We start from the raw sequence: 23962 nt of genomic DNA on the forward strand, positions 1-23962 counted from the left end.
TCGTTTTTAGAAGTGATAATTAAAGTCAGCTCAGATCAAACTTGAAAACTAGGACAGGTGGGTGGAGGTGGGCTGCAGGAGCGCTGTCTGGCCAGGATAAGGGGCGTGTCATATTTCGCCTGTGGCAACAAACAGCTGTGAAAACAAGAGGCAATATATTACAGCGACTCAACTGTGTGGCCTGAAGAAGCGTAAGAAAGAACTCCCGAGGAGACTCCTAATGAGAGTCGGCATCGTTTTACAGAAATCGCATTAGGACGCAGCCGGAGAGCGCTCTGCTTCGGCTAATATATTGAAATCGGGCAAGATTTGAAGCGTCTATCTGAGAAAGTACACAAATAAATGTGATGCATTATTTCATAAACACTCGCACTGGTAGCAGCAGCGGGTCAGGAGAAAAAAGGGCAATAATTGAAGGAGGAAATGTAGGCAGGAGGGAAACGCCGAGACTGATGGAGAAGGAGAAAGTCCCGAGGCCCTACAGAGCTGGCGAGATGAGCCGTTTTTTTTTTTTTTTTTTTACTTTATTTCTTTCTTTATTTTGTTTTATTCACTCCATTCCCTGGAGGAAAATCATGAAGCAAATGGATATTCGGCTGCTGCTGCTGCTGAGAGATCTGATCCGATTTACACAGCAGTTTAGAAAAGTAGGTGTCGGTGTCAGTGCCAGCACTCCTCATTTAAATATAATAGATCCGACTATAGGTTAATGGTAATTACCCACAATGCCCCACGGCCGCTTCACAGGGGATTGCACCGAACGGAGAAGGAGATAGAGATGGAAATAAGACGATAAGTGCGAACCAAGGATGGAGCGGCGCACTCAAATAACAATAACATCTTTCCTCAAATGAAACGTCCGTCGCGCGGCTTAACGATCCTTCTGAGGGAGAAAAACGAATTTTCTGCACATAGCTTTTTTCTGGAAATATCCGCTCAAACTGCATATTGTCTGTATTGGTAAAGGTATAATTCTGAAGAAAGAAGCGTATAAAATTACACCATTTCCTCTCGCTCCCGCTGAAACGGTTCATGCGGAACATTACAGCGTTCATGAAAGTGTATATTTTCTGATTTGACGTCATTCCCTCCGTCTCAATCCTGGACTTACTGTTTTTTTGTTGTTGTTGTTTTTACTTAGTTTGTGTTTCTGACGAAGAAAAGAGTAAGCAGTCTTTAATCAATTAATGATGCTAATTCTGCTTTAATTTTAGAGTTCTTAGCTATTTCTTGGTTGTCGAGGCTCAGAAACAAAGCCCGAAAGCAACAAAGTGGAGCATAAAATAAACATTAATTAAAGTTAACAAATAGTCTTAGATCTGCTAATACTAAGGCTAAGGTAGCTGTCAGGTAATGAAAGTCAAACACCTTGTTATGTTTATATAAAAACAAAAATTCTCACTGTCAAGTATGTTTGAATAACACTATCGTTTTCCAGGTTTTCTTTTTAATATACAGCGGTTCTTAAATACAGAGTTCTTAAGGTGAAATCTCGTCTTGCAAAACACATTTTCCCAAAGGAAATAAAGTAAATGCAGAGGATCAGTTCCAGCTACCGATAACTTTTACCAATATTACCATCCTCCAACACTATAATCATATTTTTGCATATAAAAAACAATCAAAACATTCAGAAAAGACATGTAAATGAAGTAAAATGTGAAATATGAAATTAATATGAAATAAACATTATGCATAAACATTATCCTCTTGGATTTCCTGCTTTAAAAAATAAACTTAACGCGACTCCCTTTTCTTCTTGCTACCGTCTTTGCTAAGATTCTCGCAACCCATGGTGGTTTTCATTAAATCTTGCACGAAATGCTTACTTCATTTGGCTTTCCTCTGACGCAAACAGGTTTAAAATGGCTACCGGATGTGCAATTTATCCGGCATTTGGCTCGTTTTTTTCCCTCGTAAGGCAAAAATGCTCTGTACTGTATGCCGAGGCAAATTTCTTGCGAAATGTCAGTTCTTAAGGCAGAAATTTTTATGCCAAGGGTGTTTGTATTCTGAGGTACCGCTGTATATTTATAATGAGACTTTAGTTTTGTACATGGCTTAGAATATAAATTGCTTACAATTTAAATGCTTAAAGGCCCCTGAGATACTGAATACAGGATAAATCGGTATAGACGATAAGTTTGTAAGTAAGTAAGTAAGTTTGTATTTTCAACATATGAACATGAAGATGAACTAATTCAGTGTAAGAACACTGTCGCTAGGAAGCTGGGAAACGAGAAACTAGCTTATTTAGCTAGCACATAGCTGTTGTATAGAAACTATACAAAACTGCTAGCAATTTAGCTAACTTGGACAGAGCTGTCAATGGAACAAGACTTTTCAGTTTTTCATGTTTTGTGAATTTAATAATCAAATAAAATAAATGTATAAAATATTTTTAAATGCTTCATAGTCACGATTTGAGTTTTGTCTTTTACACTCCAGATTCTTATACGCCTAAAGGTAAATTTGTGTGTGTGTGTGTGTGTGTGTGTGTGTGTGTTAGCACATCCAGCTCGTTTATCACAGTGACAGCTGTCTTTTGGTCAGCTTTGCATGTCCAGGTGCGTCCTTGGAGACGTTCACGTTTGGAGAAATTAGCGTTAGCCAGAAATGCTACACTAACAGAAGGTGTAGCTTGGCTCCTGTTGAGAAGCTTTGGCTCAAAACATGGATTAGTGTTGTCACCCATCCAGTGGACATCAAACCTAATCTCTCTCTCTCCCCCTCTCTCTCGTACACACTCTGCTCTTATACTCCAAACACACATACATTATGTTTCAGTATAACGGAGAAATAAATCAGGTTTGCATGTAGAGTTCAGACATGATTATATCTTGTGTATATCATTTTTATGATTTATTTTTCAGCATACTTTTTTATTTATTTTTTTGTCAGCACATCAGAGCGATCGCTCGTCCTTTCTCGTACCCGCCGTGTTGTTAGTCTTTAGTGCGCGGAAAATTGGATGTGATTCTGAGAAACCGGAGGGCAGTAATCGGCTGCACTGACGAACGCTAATAACAAAACGTTACACAGTAACAAAAACAGCACAGCTTTTATTGGTCCTTATTTACTTTTAATCAGCCAATCAGGAGTGAGTCTGTCTTTCTTTCATTTTTTTTCTCCTTCTCTCTTTTGTGTGTCAGCAGTGGTCTCTGACTTGATTATGGAGGGACAGACAGACAGATAGATAGATAGATAGATAGATAGATAGATAGATAGATAGATAGATATACACATAAAGAATCCTATATAAAACAGATACAGTGGAACCTTGGATTACGCGCATAATTAAGAGTGTGTGTGTGTGTGTGTGTGTGTGTGTGTGTGTGAGTAAAGGAGCACGGTTACATGAGAGAAAAAAATGGATCTTTACCCTCTAATGAGACTTGCTTTTGCTTTATACGTGTGCACACATGTGTGTTATAATTAACAGTACACGCACGCTGTACACATACGCTTACAAACACACAGGTGGTCACAATGTTATAGTAAACAGTACACATGTGCACGGATGTTGATATACCAGTAAGAGATGAGCACTAAGACCCAGCAGGGGAGACGATTACCTACAATTCCGCTGCGCAAGAGAGAGATAAACCATTGACAAGTTGTGCTCACGTGGTTGTCAGCATCAAAACAAGAAGCGCATGCGTGCTACACTCGGTACTCGTAAACCAAGCCAATGCTCGGTTTTTAAGTCAAAATGTATTAAAAATATTTGCTCGTTACTCGCAATCCGAAGTATATTTTACTGTATACCATTCAAACAAAAGGACAAAGACAGACACAAATATCGTGTGTGTGTGTGTGTGTGTGTGTGTGTGTGTCAGTGTGTAGATTGAATCAAAACTTGTCTGCTTTTGTCACTAATGAGAAACAGATGGACATTAAGTGTGCAATACATCATATATTACAGTTATGCTGCGATCTCCAGTATCTATCTATCTATCTGGATATATTGTCCATGTTTTTTTTTTTCTTTAACACCTCCACGAACTAGAACTCCACTTCCTCACTTTCGCTCTCTTGTTCCCTCGTTCCGTCTAATCATTGATCAATCTACAAATAGACAACAGGTATATGCCCAAAAAAACATACAAAATGATATACAGACAGATAAACATGGTAATGTACATGTTACAGATAGATTGTACGTTACCATGGTACGAATGGACAGACCACTAGACGTCTATACACAAAGAGAAACACGCAGACGGTACACTTAACAAATGCATAGATTAAAACTAGACAAAAAGAAGCATTGTGTGTGTGTGTGTGTGTGTGTGTGAGAATCATAACTCATCTGCTTTTGTGACTAATGAGAAACAGATGGTCACTTAGTGTGCAATACATCATATATTACAGTTATGCTGTGATCCCCAGTATCTATCTATCTATCTATCTATCTATCTATCTATCTATCTATCTATAAATGGACTGACAAACAGATACACAGACAGTTATACAAAAAGACTGATATACAGATGATACATACACAAAGAGGACAGATAGAGAGATATACTGTATGATTTACCCAAGTGTGTGTTGAGTTTGTATGTTGTCCCTATGCTTGGTAGTGTGAGTGTGTGTGTGCGTCTGTAGGTTGTAAAAGGGTCAATACTTTACTTTTACAGCATTTATTATTGAGCATGTCAGAAACAAGTGTTGCTAAAACCATAAGAAACAACTCTAATTACACTGTGATACCACTTACAGTACAGTATACTCACCAACCGCTAAGGAAAGTGTTCAGAAATCTACTTGTTAAAATGAGGACTGCATTTAAACATCATTAGCTCCAGGTGTCCAGTTGTAAAGACAGTATGACGTCCTGCACCGATTCCTGTTACTGAACGATCACCTACATCTTCTACATAGCTTTACTAGTCAACACTAGAGCAAGCAGAACATATTGTCCATGTTTTTTTTTTTTCTTTAACACCTCCACGAACTAGAACTCCACTTCCTCACTTTCGCTCTCTTGTTCCCTCGTTCCTGAAAGCTTGTCACCGTGTAGGACAAGTGTGCACATCTGAATATGATAGAAGACGACAGAAGTGTGCAACTGTCTCGAGAACCCAACCTGGGAAATGTCAAACTGTCTGTTGGTTGAAGATTATGATACATGATTGCAAAAAAAAAAAAAAAAAATGGAGGGCAGAAAGAAAAAGAGGCGACAGAGACCGAGAGAGAAAGAAGAAATGTATTGTTAGCGTTAGCCGTGTAACTGGAGCTCTGTTTATAGTCTGTGTGTGTGTGTGTGTGAGAGAAAGAGAGAGAACTGAAGAAGTGAAATCTTGAGTTAACTAAGCAAGCAAGTTACAGTTTGACTGTTTTAATGACATTTTTTTTTTTGCTTTTTTATCCTTCATTATTTTGAATTTATTGGTTTTAGATCACACAAAGCAACATGCTATACTATATACTGTATACAGCAATAGCTCGCCATACGAATTTAGTCCGTTCCGGAGGCGACATTTGGTATATATGCATTTTCCCATAAGAAGTAGTCATATTTTTGAATATAAAAAATATCAAAACATTTAGAAAAGGCATGTGAATGAAGTAAAGTATGAAATAAATAGTCATTAAACTTTACTTACTGTAACCTTATGATTCCTCTTGCCACCGGCCAATGAAACTAAAAGTGGTTTCTTTTTCTTCTTGCTAACGTCCTGGCGAACATTCTTTGGATACATGGTGCAATGCACAAAATGCAAAAAAAAGAAAAAAAAACATGTAAACTTGCTTTGCTTTCCACTGATACAAACAACATAGGCGCTAGCCCGCATTTGGTTCAGTTGCTCATATGCTGAAAACGCTTTGCACGTACAGTATAGATATATTATATATCTATAGACAGCATATATATATATATATATATATATATATATATATATATATATATATATATACCCCTAAACAAAATAAGGATTTTTGGTAATTGAACCTGTTTGGTTAGCACATGCTTTGGTAAAATGTTTTTCTTGTGTTTTTAACCTGCCCAGAGTGAATGAGTGCAGTTGCCCTTTGTCATTGATTAGATGTGCTGTTATACAGAGGTAGTTTTGGTGAGTTACTGATATCCAGTCGTCTACAGTAAGTAAACAAATGTAGCTTCTGCCAACTGCCTTTTTCACTGTCATTAAGTTCATGTATTCTTGTAAAACTAGTTTCATTTGAAGGTCGTTCAAGCACACAACTTTTATAAAGTTTTATCCAAACTTCCATCTAGAGGCTTTTTATAATGAAACTTTTAGGCCGTTCAGCACACCTGGTGATGTTTCCTCAGCCACCATCCTATCTGTGTTAAACATGCTGTTATTACACACAACCGGGGAACAGCCCAGCGATTAGGGAAAGCTATTAGGTTCCAACTTGGTCATTTGATTAATGCATTAAAAAAATTCTGGATTAATCACATGTGTTAACGAGGTACTATTGACAGCCCTGATATAGAACTGATATAGACCTACAGTAAATATCATAGGCTGTTTGTCTTTAAAAGCTGAAAAGGGTATACTGTAGTAGCATTATTACTATGATAACAAAAGTAGCACCAGGGAACCGAATACAGACATTATATTAATGGAACTTTGTGCATTAAAAGGAAATTGTGGCAAGTGGGTGAAATTACTAAAGTTCTTGGTAATGCTTGGTAAATCTCAAAACTCTTTTTTTTTCTAATTATAGCTAGAGCCAATAGAGTTTGACTGTAGATTTGTTTTTATGATGGGCGTGCATCACATCCGTTTCGGCAAAGGAGTGTGGTGTGGTGTGGTTTGGCAGTAGTGGGGACTGGCTCACCCGTCACGGGGAATGGTTCAGGAAGATGCTTATGGACATAGACACTGAACTGGTGCCTTTTTGACAAGCATTAAAGCAGAGAGAATTTGAGATTTAATAATAAAACCATTATGTGAGATTTTGGAGTATTAACAGACACACTTTGGGGAACCTCTATGAACTGTTGCAACTAGATATGACTAGTCCATTGTTCCAGTGTGCTGCAGCAGCACATTCTTCGTTACATCACTCTCCCGCCACTGAAATCCTCAATCTTTCCTAGTGCGAGGTAGTTGTGTACGAGTGTTTTGATGGATTGACATAAAAGTCGAATGATGTTTAACCTGAGGTCACATATTGTAGAAAAAGAAATACATCTAGAAGTCGCCCAAATCAGAATGGCAGAGATCAGATTTCATGTCACGCCATCTCAGGGAGTTTTTCCTTTCCACTGAAGAAAAGACACAATTTAATAAGTTCGGTGTGGAAGAACTTGACCGGTCCGAACATTGAGCCCTGATCTCAACCCATTCAAGCATCTTTGGAATGAACTGGAACGGACGTCCCCATTCAACCCAGGCCTTTTCGTCCAACATCAGTGCCTGACCTCATAAATGCTCTACAGAATAAATAGGGATGAATTCCCACAGAAACACTCCAAAATCTTGTGGACGGCCTTCCAAGAAGAGTGGAAGCCTTTATAGCTGCAACTTCATATTAAAGTACATGTGTTTGGATACAATGTTATTGCAGGTTTGGACTAATACTTTTGTCCATATAGTATACTTTTAACCAATAGGAACTTTAACCTTGTTCTAAATGTTTACCATTAAAGGATGATGCAATTCTTGGTGAAGGAATAAAATCGGGCGTATAATTGTCGCTCACGCCATCTGGAGTAACAGGAAGGGTGATGTCACATCCAGCGAGGCGCATATCATCATCATCATGCATGTTAACAGTTTCTGGTGAAGTTTTCTAGAGAAAATGAGAAAATCGTAACAAACGTTGCGACACTAGATCATCAGGACGCAGTAAAGCATCTGTCGCTTTCGAAAGCATTTCTAACAACTCCGGTAATAATAACTGCGAACAGACCTCGCTATTCTGTGCAGACGGGAGGCACATGTGTTACAAGACCCAAAATATCATGTCGTGGCCATCTGGAGTGGAATTGACATACAATTACAGATCGAGATTACAGGTTCGGCAACTGTTAATGAGAAAAGATTTTTTTTTTTAAAAAGAAAGTTTATTAAAAAAAAAAACTCAGTAAGAGTGAGAAGAGAAATCTTGACTTTCTACACAGTGGAGGTCTTTCTGTGTTCATATGCATTCATTTTAGTCCATTTTATTCATGTATTTAATAAATACTTTGTGCATTTAAAGAACATTGTGGTGAGTGAAATTAAGAAAATTCCTGACAAAACTCTCAAATTTACAGCTAGAATTAATAGAGTTTCTTTTCAACTTTGTGTTTATTGATTTTAAACTGAGATATTTCTATTAAATTGAGATATACTCAAACGCTTGGTGAAGGTGCATTAAAAAATTAACAGTAGATAATACACCTATGTTTAATAGTGACAGTAAGAGAATTTTCATACACACACACACACACACACATACACATTAATGATGAGAGCTCACAGGATTGGGACTAAACAGCTGTGTGTCCATAAGAAAACCACAGTAAAGTAAGGACTTTGAAGTATTGAAAAAAAGGTCATGTGACCTGATGAGTCCAGATTGAGCCTATTCCAGAGTGATGGGCGTGTCAGGGTGAGAAGGGAAGAGCATGAAGCGATGCTCATCATCATATAAACTGGACATCAGAATGTGTGTGTGTGTGTGTGTGTGTGTGTGTGATCAAAGCTAAAAGCTGATGAGATGTTAGAAATATTGTGTTTTGTTGATTCATCTGTTTATTTGTTTGTTTTGTTAACTTGTTTATTTATTGGCCGGGCAACGTTTATATTAGTGTAAAAACAAATAACATCCAAAACAAACTGATAATTCACGATACAAATAAATTCAAGAATAGAAAGAAGAACAAAAAAACTTAGATCTCTGTATAACAAAAAGGAGGGAAGGAAAGACAAATGGACGGAGGGATGGACAGAGCAGAAAAGCAGGAGAAAAAAGATGCATATAGTAAAAAAACAAAGAAGGAAGAAGGGAAGAACAAACAAAAATAGACAGATGGGAGGGCAAAAAGCAAAAAGAATTCTTGCTCACTATACAGTGTAAAAAAAAGTAGAAAGAAAAAAAGGAAATGTGCTAAAATGTCATTTTAATTAATTTCCTACCTAAATGTTGAAAGTGATGTCATTTATGCAAGATTTAAAGGGAACAAGAAAAAAAATACGCGACTCGTTTGGTTGTTTATAAAACGTTTTTGATGACATTTTAATTAAACGTTTAGACCTGAACTGATCACGATGAGCACACTGATGCCAGTGTCTGACCGAGACCTGTGTGTGTGTGTGTGTGTGTGTGTGTGTGTGATATAATCAATCAGTGGCTTTTACACCTTTAACACAACTTCTGTAACAAAGGAAGTTTTGCTTCAATCCAGTGACAAATAAGTAATTTACACAGTTTTAGGCGAGTTACACACACACAGACACACACACACGTATACACTTGTGCCTTCTCTTCATCTTTTCTCTAATAAGGAGCAAGAGATGAGGTGAGAGCCTTTTCCTTCTAGTGTGCTTCAAACTAAATCAATTATCATTCATTACCCCGAGGAAAGCACACACTCGTCTCGCCTGTTTGTTTCTCTCTCTCTCTCTATGTGTGTGTGTGTGTGTGTGTGTGTGTGTGTGAGAGAGAGAGAGAGAGAGAGAGATCAGCTAAAGGTGCCAATCACACAGTGAAACAGTGCAATAGTGGAATAAAGTGGAAGTTTAACAGCAGATTTTGGCCCGTATGCTAATTTCCAGGTGAAAGTTTTAAACAGAAAAAATAAGCAAATTTTCATGCATTTAAATGAATTATTACTCCTAACAGATTCTGTCTGACCCTTACATCAGCCGCGCAACACGCTCTTATTTATTTAAATAAATTCCTCAAGCGATACACAATTGCAGATTTGAAGATGAAGCCACAGATGCAACCAGCGATGCTTCTGATCCAGCGGTGGAGTTAGACTCCAATCCCATGTCCTTCACCCACATCTCGCTCTGAAGCCCCGCCCACTGAAGTCAGCTGATATAAGAGGAAGGGAAGTAGCCCAGTGCTTAAAGCTAATGTCACTCAGGCCTAAACAAAAGGTTTCAGTATCCAGTGAAAGAAAGAAAAGACAAAAAGGAAAGAATAAAAAAAAAGAAAAGAAAAAAGAAATAAACAAAATATGATACAAAAGAAAAACAAGAAAAGGGAAAAATTACATTCTTGTTACATATGAAAGAAAGAAAGAAAGAGAGGAAGAAAGAAAGAAGACAAAAATAGGCAAAAAATTAAAGTTATTCTACTTTATAAAAGAAAGAAAAAAAAGGTCTAAGAGGAGACAAAGCAAAAAAAAGGCTTTATGCTATCCATACAAATAAAAAAAAGAAAAAGAATGAAGAACAAAAAGATAAAACAAAAAGATAAAGAAGATCAATACATTTTTATTCTATATAGTGGAAAGAAAGAAAGAAGAAAGAAAGAAAGAAAGAAAGAAAATATGATAAAAAATAAAAAACAACAAAAAGGAAAAATGTCACTCTTACTATGTATACAGTCAAAGGAAAGGATGAAAAGAAGGAGGGAGACTTTAAACGACAATCAAAATAGAATAGAGAAATAGAAAAGTTTTTTCCCCTCTATATCTAGTGGAAAGAAAGATTCAAAGAACTTTATTAATCCCAGAGGGAAATTGCTTAAGGAAAAAAAAGAAGAAAGAAAAAAAGAAGAAAGAAAGGAAGGAAAACAAGAGAGACATTACTGCTATGTATACTGTGGAAAAAAATAAAAATGACAGGAAGTAGACAATGAACAAACTGGGTTAGGAAGAAAAAGTAGAAAACAAATCCAAGGCAAACAAACAAAAAAACCAAAGTGTCAGTTTTTCCATCAAGTCACTCATGTAGATGGTGAGAAAAAAGTGCAGAACATGTATCGTGTCCCGAGTCCTAACCTCTACGGTACGAGAAAGGGGCGCTGGGCTCGGCACACTGTCAGATTAAATTAATTTAGATTTTATGCTCCTTTTCCACTCCTATTAAAACTGAGAGCGAGTAAGAGAGAGAGAGAGGAGATGAAGGAGGGGGAATATATATTTTTTTTCTCCACTTGACTGTGTAATCGTTCTGAATTCTGCCTCTGAGCTGTTTGGGTCATGTTTATTAAATTAGCGCCTGAAGATTCTCACACTTTGCTGAAAAACTGGGGGAAAAAATCGCAGAGACAAAGCAGTTGTTCTGGAAACACGACGATGTTTCTGCATCAGTCATGTTAATAAGAATTATTTAAATTTATAGTTGTTAATTTTTTCTTACACTTAAATATAGCAGCTAACAAAAGCTGTTTTGAAGTGAATAGCGCCCCCTTGTAGCAAAATTCCTCCTTTTTTAATAATAATACAAGAATGAATTTTTTTTGGCAATCAGATACTCAGTTGATCAATTAATCAAATCAATCAATGAGTTAAAATCATGTTATCTAAAGTTAATATATTAGATTTTTATATATAGTACATATTAAAAATATGTCACAGTGTCATAGTGGTTAGCAAGGTGTGTGTGTGTGTGTGTGTGTGTGCGCGGGCCGACTCATACCTAATGTCTCCTGGGATAGGCTTCAGGCCTCCCATGACCCGGTATACACGAGAAGTGCTATAGAAAATGAATTAATAAATGGTTTTGTCTTCAAGTTTTGTTAATTTGTATTTTCAAGTGTATTTACTGCAACATTAGTTTATTATTAGTAGTAGTAGGTTAGCACTGTCACCTTGCACCTCCAGGGTGTGGGTTCGATTCCCGCCTTTGTGTGCATTTATAGACCTGTGCATGTTCTACCTTTTGTAGATGATGACGTGAGTGAATGTTGTTGTTTTTAAAATATCAAGTTTAATATTAAATCATCTGAGTTTTAAAACGTTCAACTTATAAATGCCCTTGATTAAATAATATATTCAATAAAATTTGCATATAATACAAGTTCTTAAAAAGTTCCACTTGGTGGATCAGTTGTATTTTTTCCTGTTACGTTGTTAAGGAAACAATAATGATTACATATGGAGAGTCTTGGAAATATCATGATGCACTGATTAAGAGCAGAGAGACAAAAAAAGTGCAGCAACCACAAGAAAATGTGCTTTTGTCACAGAATTAACACCACACGACGATGTATTTTGAGTATTTCCCCACCTAACCACATTATAAATAGGTTGCACAAGGTTTTTTTTTTTTATTTATTTATTATTCTATTTTAAAAATACTGAATGTGTGAATTTAAAAAACTTACGCTAAATAGAATCCCATGTGTGGGCGTTCAGGTCCAGGTGTGGACTGGGACAGTGTTTACATGCACTGGTACTCCATTAGCGTCTGGTCCCTAATAGTGTGAGAGTGTCAGCATCAGGTGGAGCCAATTTGGGCTCTAAATGGAAAAATGCCCTGAAATGAGACCCAATTACACAGCAGTCCCAGACCAACATCTCAAACATCTCACCCACTCCCTCTCTCTCTCTCTCTCGCTCTGGATGTGTCAGCTCAGCAGCCATAACAGCTCTGATGGCCGTTACTTTTACCTGATTAAAACCTTCTGTCACATTAAAGCATGACAGAAGTGTGTATTTCTGTCCGTTTCGTCCTCATTCAAAATTTGCAAATAAGAGAACCTTGCCTTTTATGTGGCATCCTGCTACATTTGAAAACAAAAAAAGGAAAAACAAATAAAACATAGTCCTTATTTTCTAGCCCTGTTTTTTTTTTTTTTTTGGACGCTTGAATGCAAACTCCATGCAGATCTTTTCCATGATCTGAACTGTTATCTTTCTTTTTCTTTCTTTCTTTCTTTTTTTCTTTCTTTTCTTTCTTTCTTTTTTTGGAAAATAAAATAGTCATGCCTCTCCATATTTTTTGGTTACTGATTATATTATAAACAGTTACTTTAGCGTCAGTAGCTGTTTCCCAAACCACATACTGCACAGGGAAATTTTATAACTTTGGCTGCATCCCAACAACACATTATAATTTTTTTTTTTTCTTGGATTTGTCCCCGGTTTTTCTCCCTGATGTAGTCGTATCTGATTCCCACCCATCATCGGTGTGTCCCCCATCAAGGCCACAACTACCAATCAGGGAGAGCCGAAGACTATCACATGTTTCCTCTGAACAAGGTGATTCCTGCCAGCCACATGTTTTTGAACTGCTCGTTCACCCGCCGTTTCGGGCGGGGCCATAACACACTCAGAGGACACCGCTCTTCGCTCCATCCGCTTGTGTGACCAATCAGCTCTCTCCAGGCCTCCATCTGCTGGGGGTTACAGCATCACCATAGTGTGCCACTTGGAGGCCCACCTATAATTTTGTTATATGGAAGGAGCCAACAGTGTTAGTGCTTTGTAACACATTTTATCCAGAAAAACGCTTTAATGAAAGAGGATTTTCCACTCTGTAACACATCACACTGCCTTTTTATTGATCTTTTAATGAATAAGAAAATGATAAGAATTGGTGCGTTGCCCTGTTGCAGCACATTGAGACGCTTAGTCATGGAAAAAAAACATATTTTATGTTGATTGATAATTGATTAACACTACAATATACTAACTAGATATGAACATTTTTACAACCATCAGACCCTGATTTGCGAAATACTGTATGCAAATATAATATACTTATACTGAGCTTCCAGTCTCACATAGTATATGCAGATCAATCCCCGCTATCCATTGTCACCCAGATGAGGATGGGTTCCCTGTTGAGTCTGGTTCCTCTCAAGGTTTCTTCCTATTACCATCTCAGGGAGTTTTTCATCCTCATCAGTGACAATCTTATCATTTTGATTCATACACACGCACATTTCATACAAACTTAAATAATTCTTTTGATTGTGTAAAGCTGCTTTGCGACAATGTCAATTGTTAAAAGCGCTATACGAATAAAATGTAATGTAATGGAATTGAATAGAATAATAATACAGAGTATATAAACAATTACACAGACCTACATTTTTACATTGTATCTTTAGCCGTGGAATAAGTAACAAGTTGCCACCTTTGATCTTGTAAAACAACACATAGCCCTAAGTCAAGTGCAAGTCTTTTCTCACTTCTCACACAGTCTCCTCTGTTTTGCAAATGAACAACCCCCCCCCCCTCCCTCACCCCTTCCCCCCGCCCGCCCCACCTTAATTTAAAGTACTTTTATTATATAGTGTGGGCTTTTATGACATGCTCCTACTTATCTCATAAGCATGTGTATGTGTGTACAGAAACACCATAACCATGATAATGTATAACAATAAATTCCCTCTCAACCGTGTTAGTGCCACTTTATCCTCGGAAGAAATTCACCGCCTGTTTCCTTAGTAACTCTGTTTAAATCCGCCTGTTGTCATTTGTCTAATTACAGCAATAACGCAAAGCTCTTAAAGTCTTGCGTGAGCATTGTATCTAAGACAGACACACACGGACACACACACACACACACACACATACGCACACTTAATGTGCAACGTGAGCGTTCGCTATAGGGAACTCTGACTGTCAGGAACTCCAAACAGAAGAAAAATGACGCTGCTTATTTCCTCCAGATGGAGATATTGAATTTCTCATGTGATGTAGTCCCAATTTTGGAGAACATAACACTTTCTGTGTGTGTGTGTGTGTGTGTGTGCGTGTGTGTGTGCTCACAGTGCTAATGACATCTGTAGCTGGGAGAGAGAAGCAGGATGATGGATGGTGGAAGGTGTGTGTGATTGCTGCTCTGATTGTGTTCTGTCTCAGATCTTAATGGACTCTTGTGGGCCTCGGGAGGAGCGAGGATGTATAAAATGATCTCGCCAATCTATACGAATTTTTACAATCTGACTCGTATGAGAGTTGGAAAGTTTACACACACTTACTGTACGTTTCTGGTAGTGTTAATAGTCGCTTAATGTCGTGCATCTGATATTGACTTTTCTGCATTTTCATGGTGCTTAAAAATCATGAATTATATTACACACAGTGCTGCTGATATTTAAAATCTGGATTGATGTTTAATTATTAATCAGTGGTTCATTTATGGGGTGTGTGTTTTTTTTCTGCTAATGTGAATATTTTTTAGCAAAAGGAGATAAATGCCATTTTCTGACATTTATCCATTTTGCCAAATTATAATATTTAAAAAAATAAAAAACTTCAGCAGAGAGATAATGCTACAACACTTAGGAGATCACTATAACTACACGCAACATGAATTATAGTGCGTATGTCGTGTGGAAAGCTGCTGCATTTGGTACACCTGGTTATATCTGCTATACGTCCTGTTTAACCATTTTTTCTCTATCATAACCTTATGTCCGTACTGAAGTGGAACTGAAACTGGTTAACGGGAGAGGCTGATGGTGCCGCAAACTGAGGTTTTTGTATAGTTTCTAAACAATTAAGGGTTTTATGTGCAACAAAGGTCAACACTTTTGTCCTTGTTCCAAGTTGCTGCCAGTAACTAAAAAACATAATCAAAGCATGAGATCTGTATATTTTTCATGAAATCCCAACATGACATTGGAACAAACATAACTGCCAGCTGATTTATCCTTCAGGACAAAACTGTGTCAGGTGGAGTTATAGCGTTTTGCAAAATCATCTGGAATTTACACTGATATAACCAAAACAATTTTGATGTTAGCAATTTACACATTTGTGCTTTGTAACACCCTCGTGGCTCAAAGAAACGATGCACAATTTTTTTTGTGACAGCTTGTAATACTTCTTACGTCTTAGTTCTTCTCCAAACTGCCAAAATAAAAATCTCTTTTTGGAAATGTGACATTTATTGTAAGTGCTTTGTTCCTGTATCTTTCAGTTTAACATTTTTATGAAAAAAAGTAAAAAAAAACCTGGGTATGGATTCTTTCTCTAAAAGATTATCTGTTGAATACATTATTTCAATTTATTATTTGTTGTTTAAATGCAAATTAAATACAAAAACATGTACAAAAAGCATGGTAAACACATTTTTTTTGCTGTCAGACATTGGGGCTGTAATGGAAATTTTCATTACGTGTAATAAGGGTTTGATGTACTTTTAATTCAGTAAAAAAAAAATTAATAAATGTCCAGGCAGATGTCAAAACTTCAAAGACTTATGGACCGGAGTGTGTAAAACATCTTAAAGGAACCTTTATTTCTTGTTAATAGCCTTGGCAACACTGTGGTGTAGTGGTTAAAAATGTCGGCTTCCACCACCAGGGTTTGGGTTCGATGCCCGCCTATTTGTGCATGAAGTTTGCATGTTCTCCCCATGCTTGGTGGGTTTCCTCCAGCTGCTCCTGTTTCCTCCCACAGTCCATACTATAGATATGCAGATTAGGCTAATTGACGTTCCCAAATTGCCCATAGTGTGCATTCAGGGTGTACCCCGCCTCATGCCATACTGTACGTCTTTTGGAATAGGCTAAAGAGTGAGTACTGTAAATGAGACTGTATATATGGTCATAGGGTCTGATTTAAAAGTTTACTAAAGTGTCTCAAAACTATTTAAAAAGGCAACATGACAGATTTTTTTTTCGGTGTCTTTTGTAGATCCGTTCAGATAAAGATCGCTCCATTAACATCAGATACAGCATCACGGGCATGGGAGCGGATCAGCCACCTAATGAAGTCTTCAACATCGATCCAGAGAAAGGCAAGATGTACGTCACCAAGCCTCTGGACAGAGAGGAGCGCTCTTCCTACCATGTAAGTGCCCAAGCCCAATCCGCTAGCCGTCTTGTAAGCTATCAAGAGAAAAAAAACAGCATCAAGCTAGTCTCATTTTAACAATGTAGCGTGTAATTTTGTACTTTAGCGACAAATCCTTGTACTTGAATCTTCACCCCTCGCCCAGACGTTTGGTGCTTACCATCTGTCGTGCGCATTGTTCATTTTTTTCTTCTCCTGACAGAAGTCGTGGGTTGAAAGTCAAGTTTTATTCCTCATTAGCTATTTTGACACTCGTTAAATCATCTCTTGCTGTTAATTAACCGAGCACTAATGTAACATCAGTGTAGATTCCCGGATGCGTAAATTTGTCGAAGCTCAGGTACCAAACCGTCTTCTGTCGTCTTCTTGGCTCCACATGGAGAGTGTTTGATGCTTGATGTTTGCATTGCTGTAGAAAGGATGTCACTGTTTTGTTACTCCTCAGAAAACGATCCTGGCTCTGAGCTAAATGCACAATTAGCATCGTCACGCTCTCGAACGGCTCCAAACATGGAGCAGGAGGAGGTGAACACATCGAACGCTAATTAACATACGAAGCTGCTTTCAAGTTGGAACAACATCGGGATAATGAGGACCATCAGAACAGCTTCTCTCAGATAGATGAGCAGATACAGGAAAGCAGAAAGAAAATGAGACTGAAAGGGAAAAAAAAGTTAAAGCAGGGTGATGGGTAAATATCACCCCTCGCACTTTTTTATTATTTATCTAAATTGAATTAGAAAATGATTCAGAATGGCAGCAAGATGGTGTTTGGTGATCCACTTTTGCCCTGTACCTCCAGGGTCAAGGGGTCAAGGGTTCAAGCTGAAGTCTGTGGAGTTCATTGTTGATTTCCTCCAGGTAATCGGTTTCATCCCACAGTCTTGCAGAATTGCAGATTAAGCTAACTAGCATTTCCAAATCGCCCATAGTGTGAGAGGGAGTGCTTTTGCCCTGCAATGGACTGGCATCTCCTCCAGGATGTCCCCTGGGAGAGGCTCCAGGCCTGCTGTGATCCTGTACAGGATAACCGCTATAAAGAATGAGTGAATGAATGAGTTTGAAATAGTCAGTTCTATCCTATAAGCCTTAAGAAAAAAAAATAAGACTTCCTAATCTGTCAGTCACAGTAAAAGAGGCATAAATAAAGGAGGAATGGTTTCCCCTTCCACTTTCTTTAAATCTCAATAAAGCAAGTGTGGCCTCTATATACCTACCACTTTCATTAAAGGGGGCGTGGTCAATAATCAGTCCCCATAAAGTAGGCGTGGCCTCTGTACTAGCCTCTGTACCTGTCTATCACAGCGAAGGTGTGGGCTCCGATCCTATCAGTCTCAATGAAGTAGGCGTGGCCTCTGTACCTGTCTGTCAGAGTGGAGGAGGCATGGCCTCTGATATATACTGGCACAATAAAATGGGCGTGACATCTGTACCTGTCACAGTAAAGGAGGCGTGGCCTCTGACCCTATCAGTCTCAATAAAGTGGGCGTGGCCTCTGTACTAGCCTCTGTACCTGTCACAGTGAAGGAGGTGTGGCCTCCGATCTTATCTTTCTGCATAAAGTGGGCGTGGCCTCTGTACAAGCCTCTGTACCTGTCTGGCACAGTGAAGGTGTGGCCTCTGATCCTATCAGTCTCAATGAAGTAGGCGTGGCCTCTGTACCTGTATGTCACAATGAAGGTCGTGTGGCCACTGATCTTATCAGTGTCAGTAAAGTAGGTGTGGCCTCTGCAACTATCTCTCATAGTAAAGGAGGCGTGGCCTTTGATCCTATCAGTTTCCATAAAGTAGGCGTGGCCTCTGTACAAGCCTCTGTACCTGTCTGGCACAGTGAAGGTGTGGCCTCCGATCCTATCAGTCTCAATAAAGTGGGCGTGGCCTCTGCACCTGTCTGGCACAGTGAAGGTGTGGCCTCTGATATATACTGGCACAATGAAATGGGCGTGACCTCTGTACCTGTCTGGCACAGTGAAGGTGTGGCCTCTGATATATACTGGCACAATGAAATGGGCGTGACCTCTGTACCTGTCACAGTGAAGGAGGTGTGGCCTCCGATCCTATCTTTCTGCATAAAGTGGGCGTGGCCTCTGTACAAGCCTCTGTACCTGTCTATCACAGTAAAGGTGTGGGCTCCGATCCTATCAGTCTCAATAAAGTAGGCGTGGCCTCTGCACCTATCTGTCACAGTAATAGGGGTGTGGTTTCTGCATGTAAAGCAGGTGTGGCCTTCGTAGCTGTCACTGTCAGTAGAGGAGGCGTAGTCAACGTTCAGTCAATTTAGGGAAAAGTAGGTGTGGCCTCTGTTCTTTTCAGAGTGTTTTCTGATTCCTTAAGCTTTAAAAACATTTAAATTTATAATCAACAATCTGTAAATCTTATTGCATTGTCCTCCCGATTAAACAGATATTTCACATATTCCACGTCTGATCATTGATGACATATCGCACCGCACATCGAATCGCCTCCAACGGAAAGAGATACGCACCCTAATCTTTATCCCTCAGCATTGTAATATGAGATGGTGGAGGGCAGACAGTGTTATTTCTCCTCCTCTATCCCTCCATCTGTTTGAAGATAATAACTTTAATTCCAGAACAGAATTACATTTCCTCTCCTTTAAACGTGTGCCTAATCTCTGACTCGGCCTCTTATTGAATTACCACATCACAGCTAGAGCCCTGGAGATATATACACACACACACACACACACACAGACACACACACACACACACACACACACAGAGAGCTACACATGACGGATATTGGCTGCCCCGATGGATCAAACAATGTAGGAAAAAAACTAAACTAAAGTGAAATTAACCTCAGAGAGATAGAGAGAGAGAGATAGAGATAGAGAGAGAGAGAGAGAGAGAGAGATAGAGAGAGAGAGAGAGAGAGAGAGAGAGAGAGATAGAGAGAGAGATAGAGAGAGAGAGATAGAGATAGAGAGAGAGAGAGAGAGAGATGTAGACAGAAAGAGTGACACAAAGAGACTAAAAAAAGTGTTTGGGAAATGGATACAACATCAATCATTTTACTTTACTCTACAAAACGGTTTCATTCACTATGGTGTGTGTGTGTGTACAGTATGTGTGTGTAGGTGTGTGTGAGCAGGAGTGTGTGTGAGTGTGAGCGTGCCCTGAGCTAAGTTAAATCTGCTGCGCTAACACCTCAATTAGACACACTGTGTCATACTGTCTTATCAGTCTCACTTCAATTAAAATGCTAATTTATAAAGTTGTACATATACGTACTGTATTTGTGTGTGTGTGTGTGTGTGTGTGTGTGTGTGTGTGTGTGTGTGTGTGTGTGTGTGTCGTAAACACACACTTTTTATGCAAGCAGGGTATTGATGAAAAGAGTCTTAACCAACAGCATAAGCAACATTATAATGTTTGTTGTGTGTTTATGTGTCATTTCTCTGATTCGGTGAAAACGAAGTGGTTGAGTGATGAGGATGGACAGAAAACGGCAGCCAGTTAATTAAATGTGGGGAAGATTTGTGTTAGCAAAGAAATAAAACAATGTGACGCTTTCTCACTTCACCACTTTAGCACACATAATGTATGTGACACTAAAACACACACACACACACACCACTCATAGAAGGGCTTCACCAAATTTTCATTCTGTAAACTAATAGGATGACGTTCATGTCGACTTCCTTTTATGTTCAGAACTCAGAACCAGTCTCAGTCTGTCTGTATGTCTGTATGTCTGTATGTCTGTCCAGACGGATTTTGTCACAGAATCACACCAAACTGTCTGGACAGACTTTACTGAATCTCCTGCAGTCTTTAGATCTCTGCCTGAAGTTTAATCTGCACCATCAGTGAATCTAAATGTAGAGTAAAAGTGATGTTATGAACAGTTATGTGTGGGATTTAATAATCTACTGTAAAATAATCTACTAATGCGCTACTGTCTCAATGTAAACAAACACCTGCACCAATAGATATTAATTAGAAAAGATAAAGTGAATATTTTTACTGGGATCAGTTTATATTTTCACTTTGGCTGAAATAACAGCGCTGAAGTGGTATAAGTGAATTTTAACACGCTGGAGTGGTTTTAAGACAAAACTTCATCTTTATCCTTTTATCTACTTTTTTCATTTCTCATTTTGGTCTAAACAAGGCGTAAGATACTCAACCTTACAGAATGGGATTTCTTTGTATTAATAAGTTAGACAGAGAGTTCTGCTGTACAGAGAGACACACAGACATGTACGTGGGCTTCCACCTCAAATAATAATAATAATAATAATAATAATAATATCACTGATTACATTAAAGATCAGCAGATTTATTTTCAGCTTTAGCCTTTTAACTGTTTCTACAGTATAAACTCTTTTCTGGTCACCATAGTTACTAATAACTTCGTTTGAAACAGCTTCGTGCTCACGCAGTCGATATGAACGGGAATCAGGTGGAGCAGCCGGTCGACCTCTACATCTTCGTCATCGACATGAACGACAACCGGCCCGAGTTCAAGAACCAGATCTACAACGGTTCCGTGTTGGAGGGATCCAAACCAGGTAGAACGGGTTGTTCTTTAGTTTATTATTCTGCAAATAAAAAAAAAAGCCCACGCAAACAAGTAAAAACAAAACATAATTATGATATAGGAACAAGCTATGTTGTTATTAGTTCCATTGTTAGTTTTTATCACCTTTCTTCTCCATCCTGGTGATGAGTTTGTACTTCATCGGATCATCCTGACCGTGTCTACATGCTGGAATGCATTTAGATGGCGCAATCTGATTGGCTGATGAGATAGTTATTGTATATTCCCGTAACAAACAGTGGAACAGATGTACCTAATAAAGTGTCCGGTGAGTGTGTCGTTATTAGAATGAACTTCATGTTGGTAAGAGTAACTCCTTGTCTTGAACTCTGATCCGTACTGTAATTCTGTCCTCTATGTCGAATATTGTGAAGATCAGACAAGCTTAAAGTCCTAAAATTTGTGCACCCCTGCACCCCATTTACAGCATGTTTATGTTTATGATCTCTTTACATGGAGTTGTAGTTCACATTTTGACCATTAGGAGGTAATTTTTTTCGAGAAAAAACATATCTAAATATGAGGACCCTTTCGAATTGTCCATAGGCAGCTAGGTGAATGAGACAGACTTCACGAGGACAGGACAAACACTGCCCAGTCCAACTTTTTCTCAACTACTTCATCATTCTCTTTCTCTGTATGTGGCAGAATAGAGGGGTCTGTTTGCCAAGATGCAACTTAAACTTATCGTGAATGACTGTGTCAACGCGTGCGTGTGTGTGTGTGTGTATGTGTGTGTGTTAGAGAGAGAAAGAGAGAGAGAGATAGTTTCTCTAGGGATAATGATGCCCACCATAGCACCATTTCTTGCATCAGAGATGATGAAATAACGCAATACAACAGAAAAAAAGAAAAAGATAGACAGAAACGTCTCTGGTTCTCCGCCTCTATCCTGTCGTATATTGTTTTTCTCTCTCTCTCTCTCTCTTTTTTTCCCCAACACGTCAGCTGGATAATGACACGATTTATTTTTACCCTCCAAGAGATAATTGGATCTGAGAGATAGCAGAGTGCAAACCCAACAGGTTTTGCTCACACAACAATTTGTGCAGCGCTGCTTTATTCGTCTTGAGAATTCAGATCTTATTTTGGGTTTCACAAAGCATGCAACATTTTTCCCTCTAAATATATCGACAACCACAATAAAGTTTTGCTCTGTCTCTTGTGTTGTGTTGTGTTGTGTTGCGCGGTGTTTTTAGTTAAATGCTCAGCGCTGAAATTTAGAGTGACCCCTAATGGTGGAAGTGTGAACTACAACAGCACTGTTTTGGTCACATTAAGTTCAGCCTTTATCCATCACATGTACATTAGTGCACAGTGAAATCCTTTATATATCCCAGGAGGCCGGGGTCAGAGCGCAGGGTCAGCAATTATACGGTGCCCCTGAAGCAGACGGGTTTAAGGGCCAACAGTGGTAACCTGGCAGAACTTGGGCTCGAACCATCGACCTGCATTATAGTGTGTAAACATAAGGATTAAAATACTATGGAGCACTTAATGGGGGATTTAGGGAAGGATTTTTTTTTTCTGGAATAAAACAAAACTTTAGTGAAGTCAATGCCATACATTTCTGTGTATGGGTTAGCAGTTAGCACATTGCACTACAGGTCAAAAGGTTACAGGTTCAAACCCTGGAGCCACCAAACAAGCAAGACCCTTAATCCATACAGAATATCACACTGAATAAGTGTGTGTGCAAGATGCTATAAAAGTAAATGGGGCATCGCTCAACTGCTAAAACAGGTACAGTATAGCAAAATAATCCTCATCATCATGAAATAAATACGGAAATTTGCTTTAGACCAAATAAGCATGGGTAAAAAAAAAATAAATAAACTGTGCTGAAGGATTGGTTTCCATTTCAGGCTTACTGAAGATCTGACCAATCACAGATGAGACTGAAACTCTGTAACCAGTAATAAAGCAGAAGGCAAGATTTATATTAATTTAGGGCTTAAAATGTTAAAGCTGTAGGTTACTGATCAGAAGGTCGGGGGTTCGAGCCCCAGCACCATCAAGTTGCTGCCATTAAGCCATTAAGCGAGACTGTTAAACTTATCTGCTCCAGGGGGCGCTGTATCCTGCCTGACCCTGCACCCTGACCCCAGCTTTATAACTGGGATACGTGATATAAAAAAAATTCTCAGGGACAAATCATTGAAACTTAATAAATGGAACAATATAGTACCATCTGGAGTTAATAACTCTGTGTGTGTGTCTCAAGGTACGACGGTTATGACCGTAACAGCACACGATGCCGATGACATCACCACCTCTAATGGCATGGTGCATTACCGGATTCTCCAGCAGACCCCGCACATCCCGATCCCAAATATGTTCACTATTAACAGAGAGACAGGAGACATAGTCACAGTCGCAGCTGGACTCGACAGAGAGGTAAACGCTCACACACACACACACACACACACACACACACACACACACACACTAATGTTTTTTTAATAAAACAGAGGAAACTAACAAACAAACCACTTAAGGTTGATGATTACAACCTAATTACCCATAATGCAGTTTGCAGCAAGCGAACGAAATAAAATGAATCATGATACCATCCAGAAACAAAGTCAGATTTCGATCTCCTCCTGTCGTCCTCTGTTTCTCACCATCTCTCCCTCGTTCTCGCTTATTAAAGTGAGTGATGTAGAGTCGTGTTAGCGCAGAGCAATAAATAGAGACACACACGTGCGTGCGCGCACA

General features: G+C 38.7%; 1 protein-coding gene across 1 annotated transcript in view; it reads left to right on the forward strand.

The window, feature by feature from the left end:
* Window positions 1-23962, forward strand: part of LOC128510252 (cadherin-4-like) — a 361255-nt gene that overhangs the window by 304636 nt on the left and 32657 nt on the right. Inside the window, exons 6-8 of the mRNA XM_053482395.1 lie at window positions 16520-16675; window positions 21071-21215; window positions 23469-23641. Of these exons, the coding sequence (XP_053338370.1) occupies window positions 16520-16675; window positions 21071-21215; window positions 23469-23641 (474 nt within the window). The remainder of the gene's footprint in view (window positions 1-16519; window positions 16676-21070; window positions 21216-23468; window positions 23642-23962) is intronic.

The sequence above is a fragment of the Clarias gariepinus genome, chromosome 22 (assembly GCF_024256425.1).
Source record: "Clarias gariepinus isolate MV-2021 ecotype Netherlands chromosome 22, CGAR_prim_01v2, whole genome shotgun sequence".
In the NCBI taxonomy this organism is placed as follows: domain Eukaryota; kingdom Metazoa; phylum Chordata; class Actinopteri; order Siluriformes; family Clariidae; genus Clarias; species Clarias gariepinus.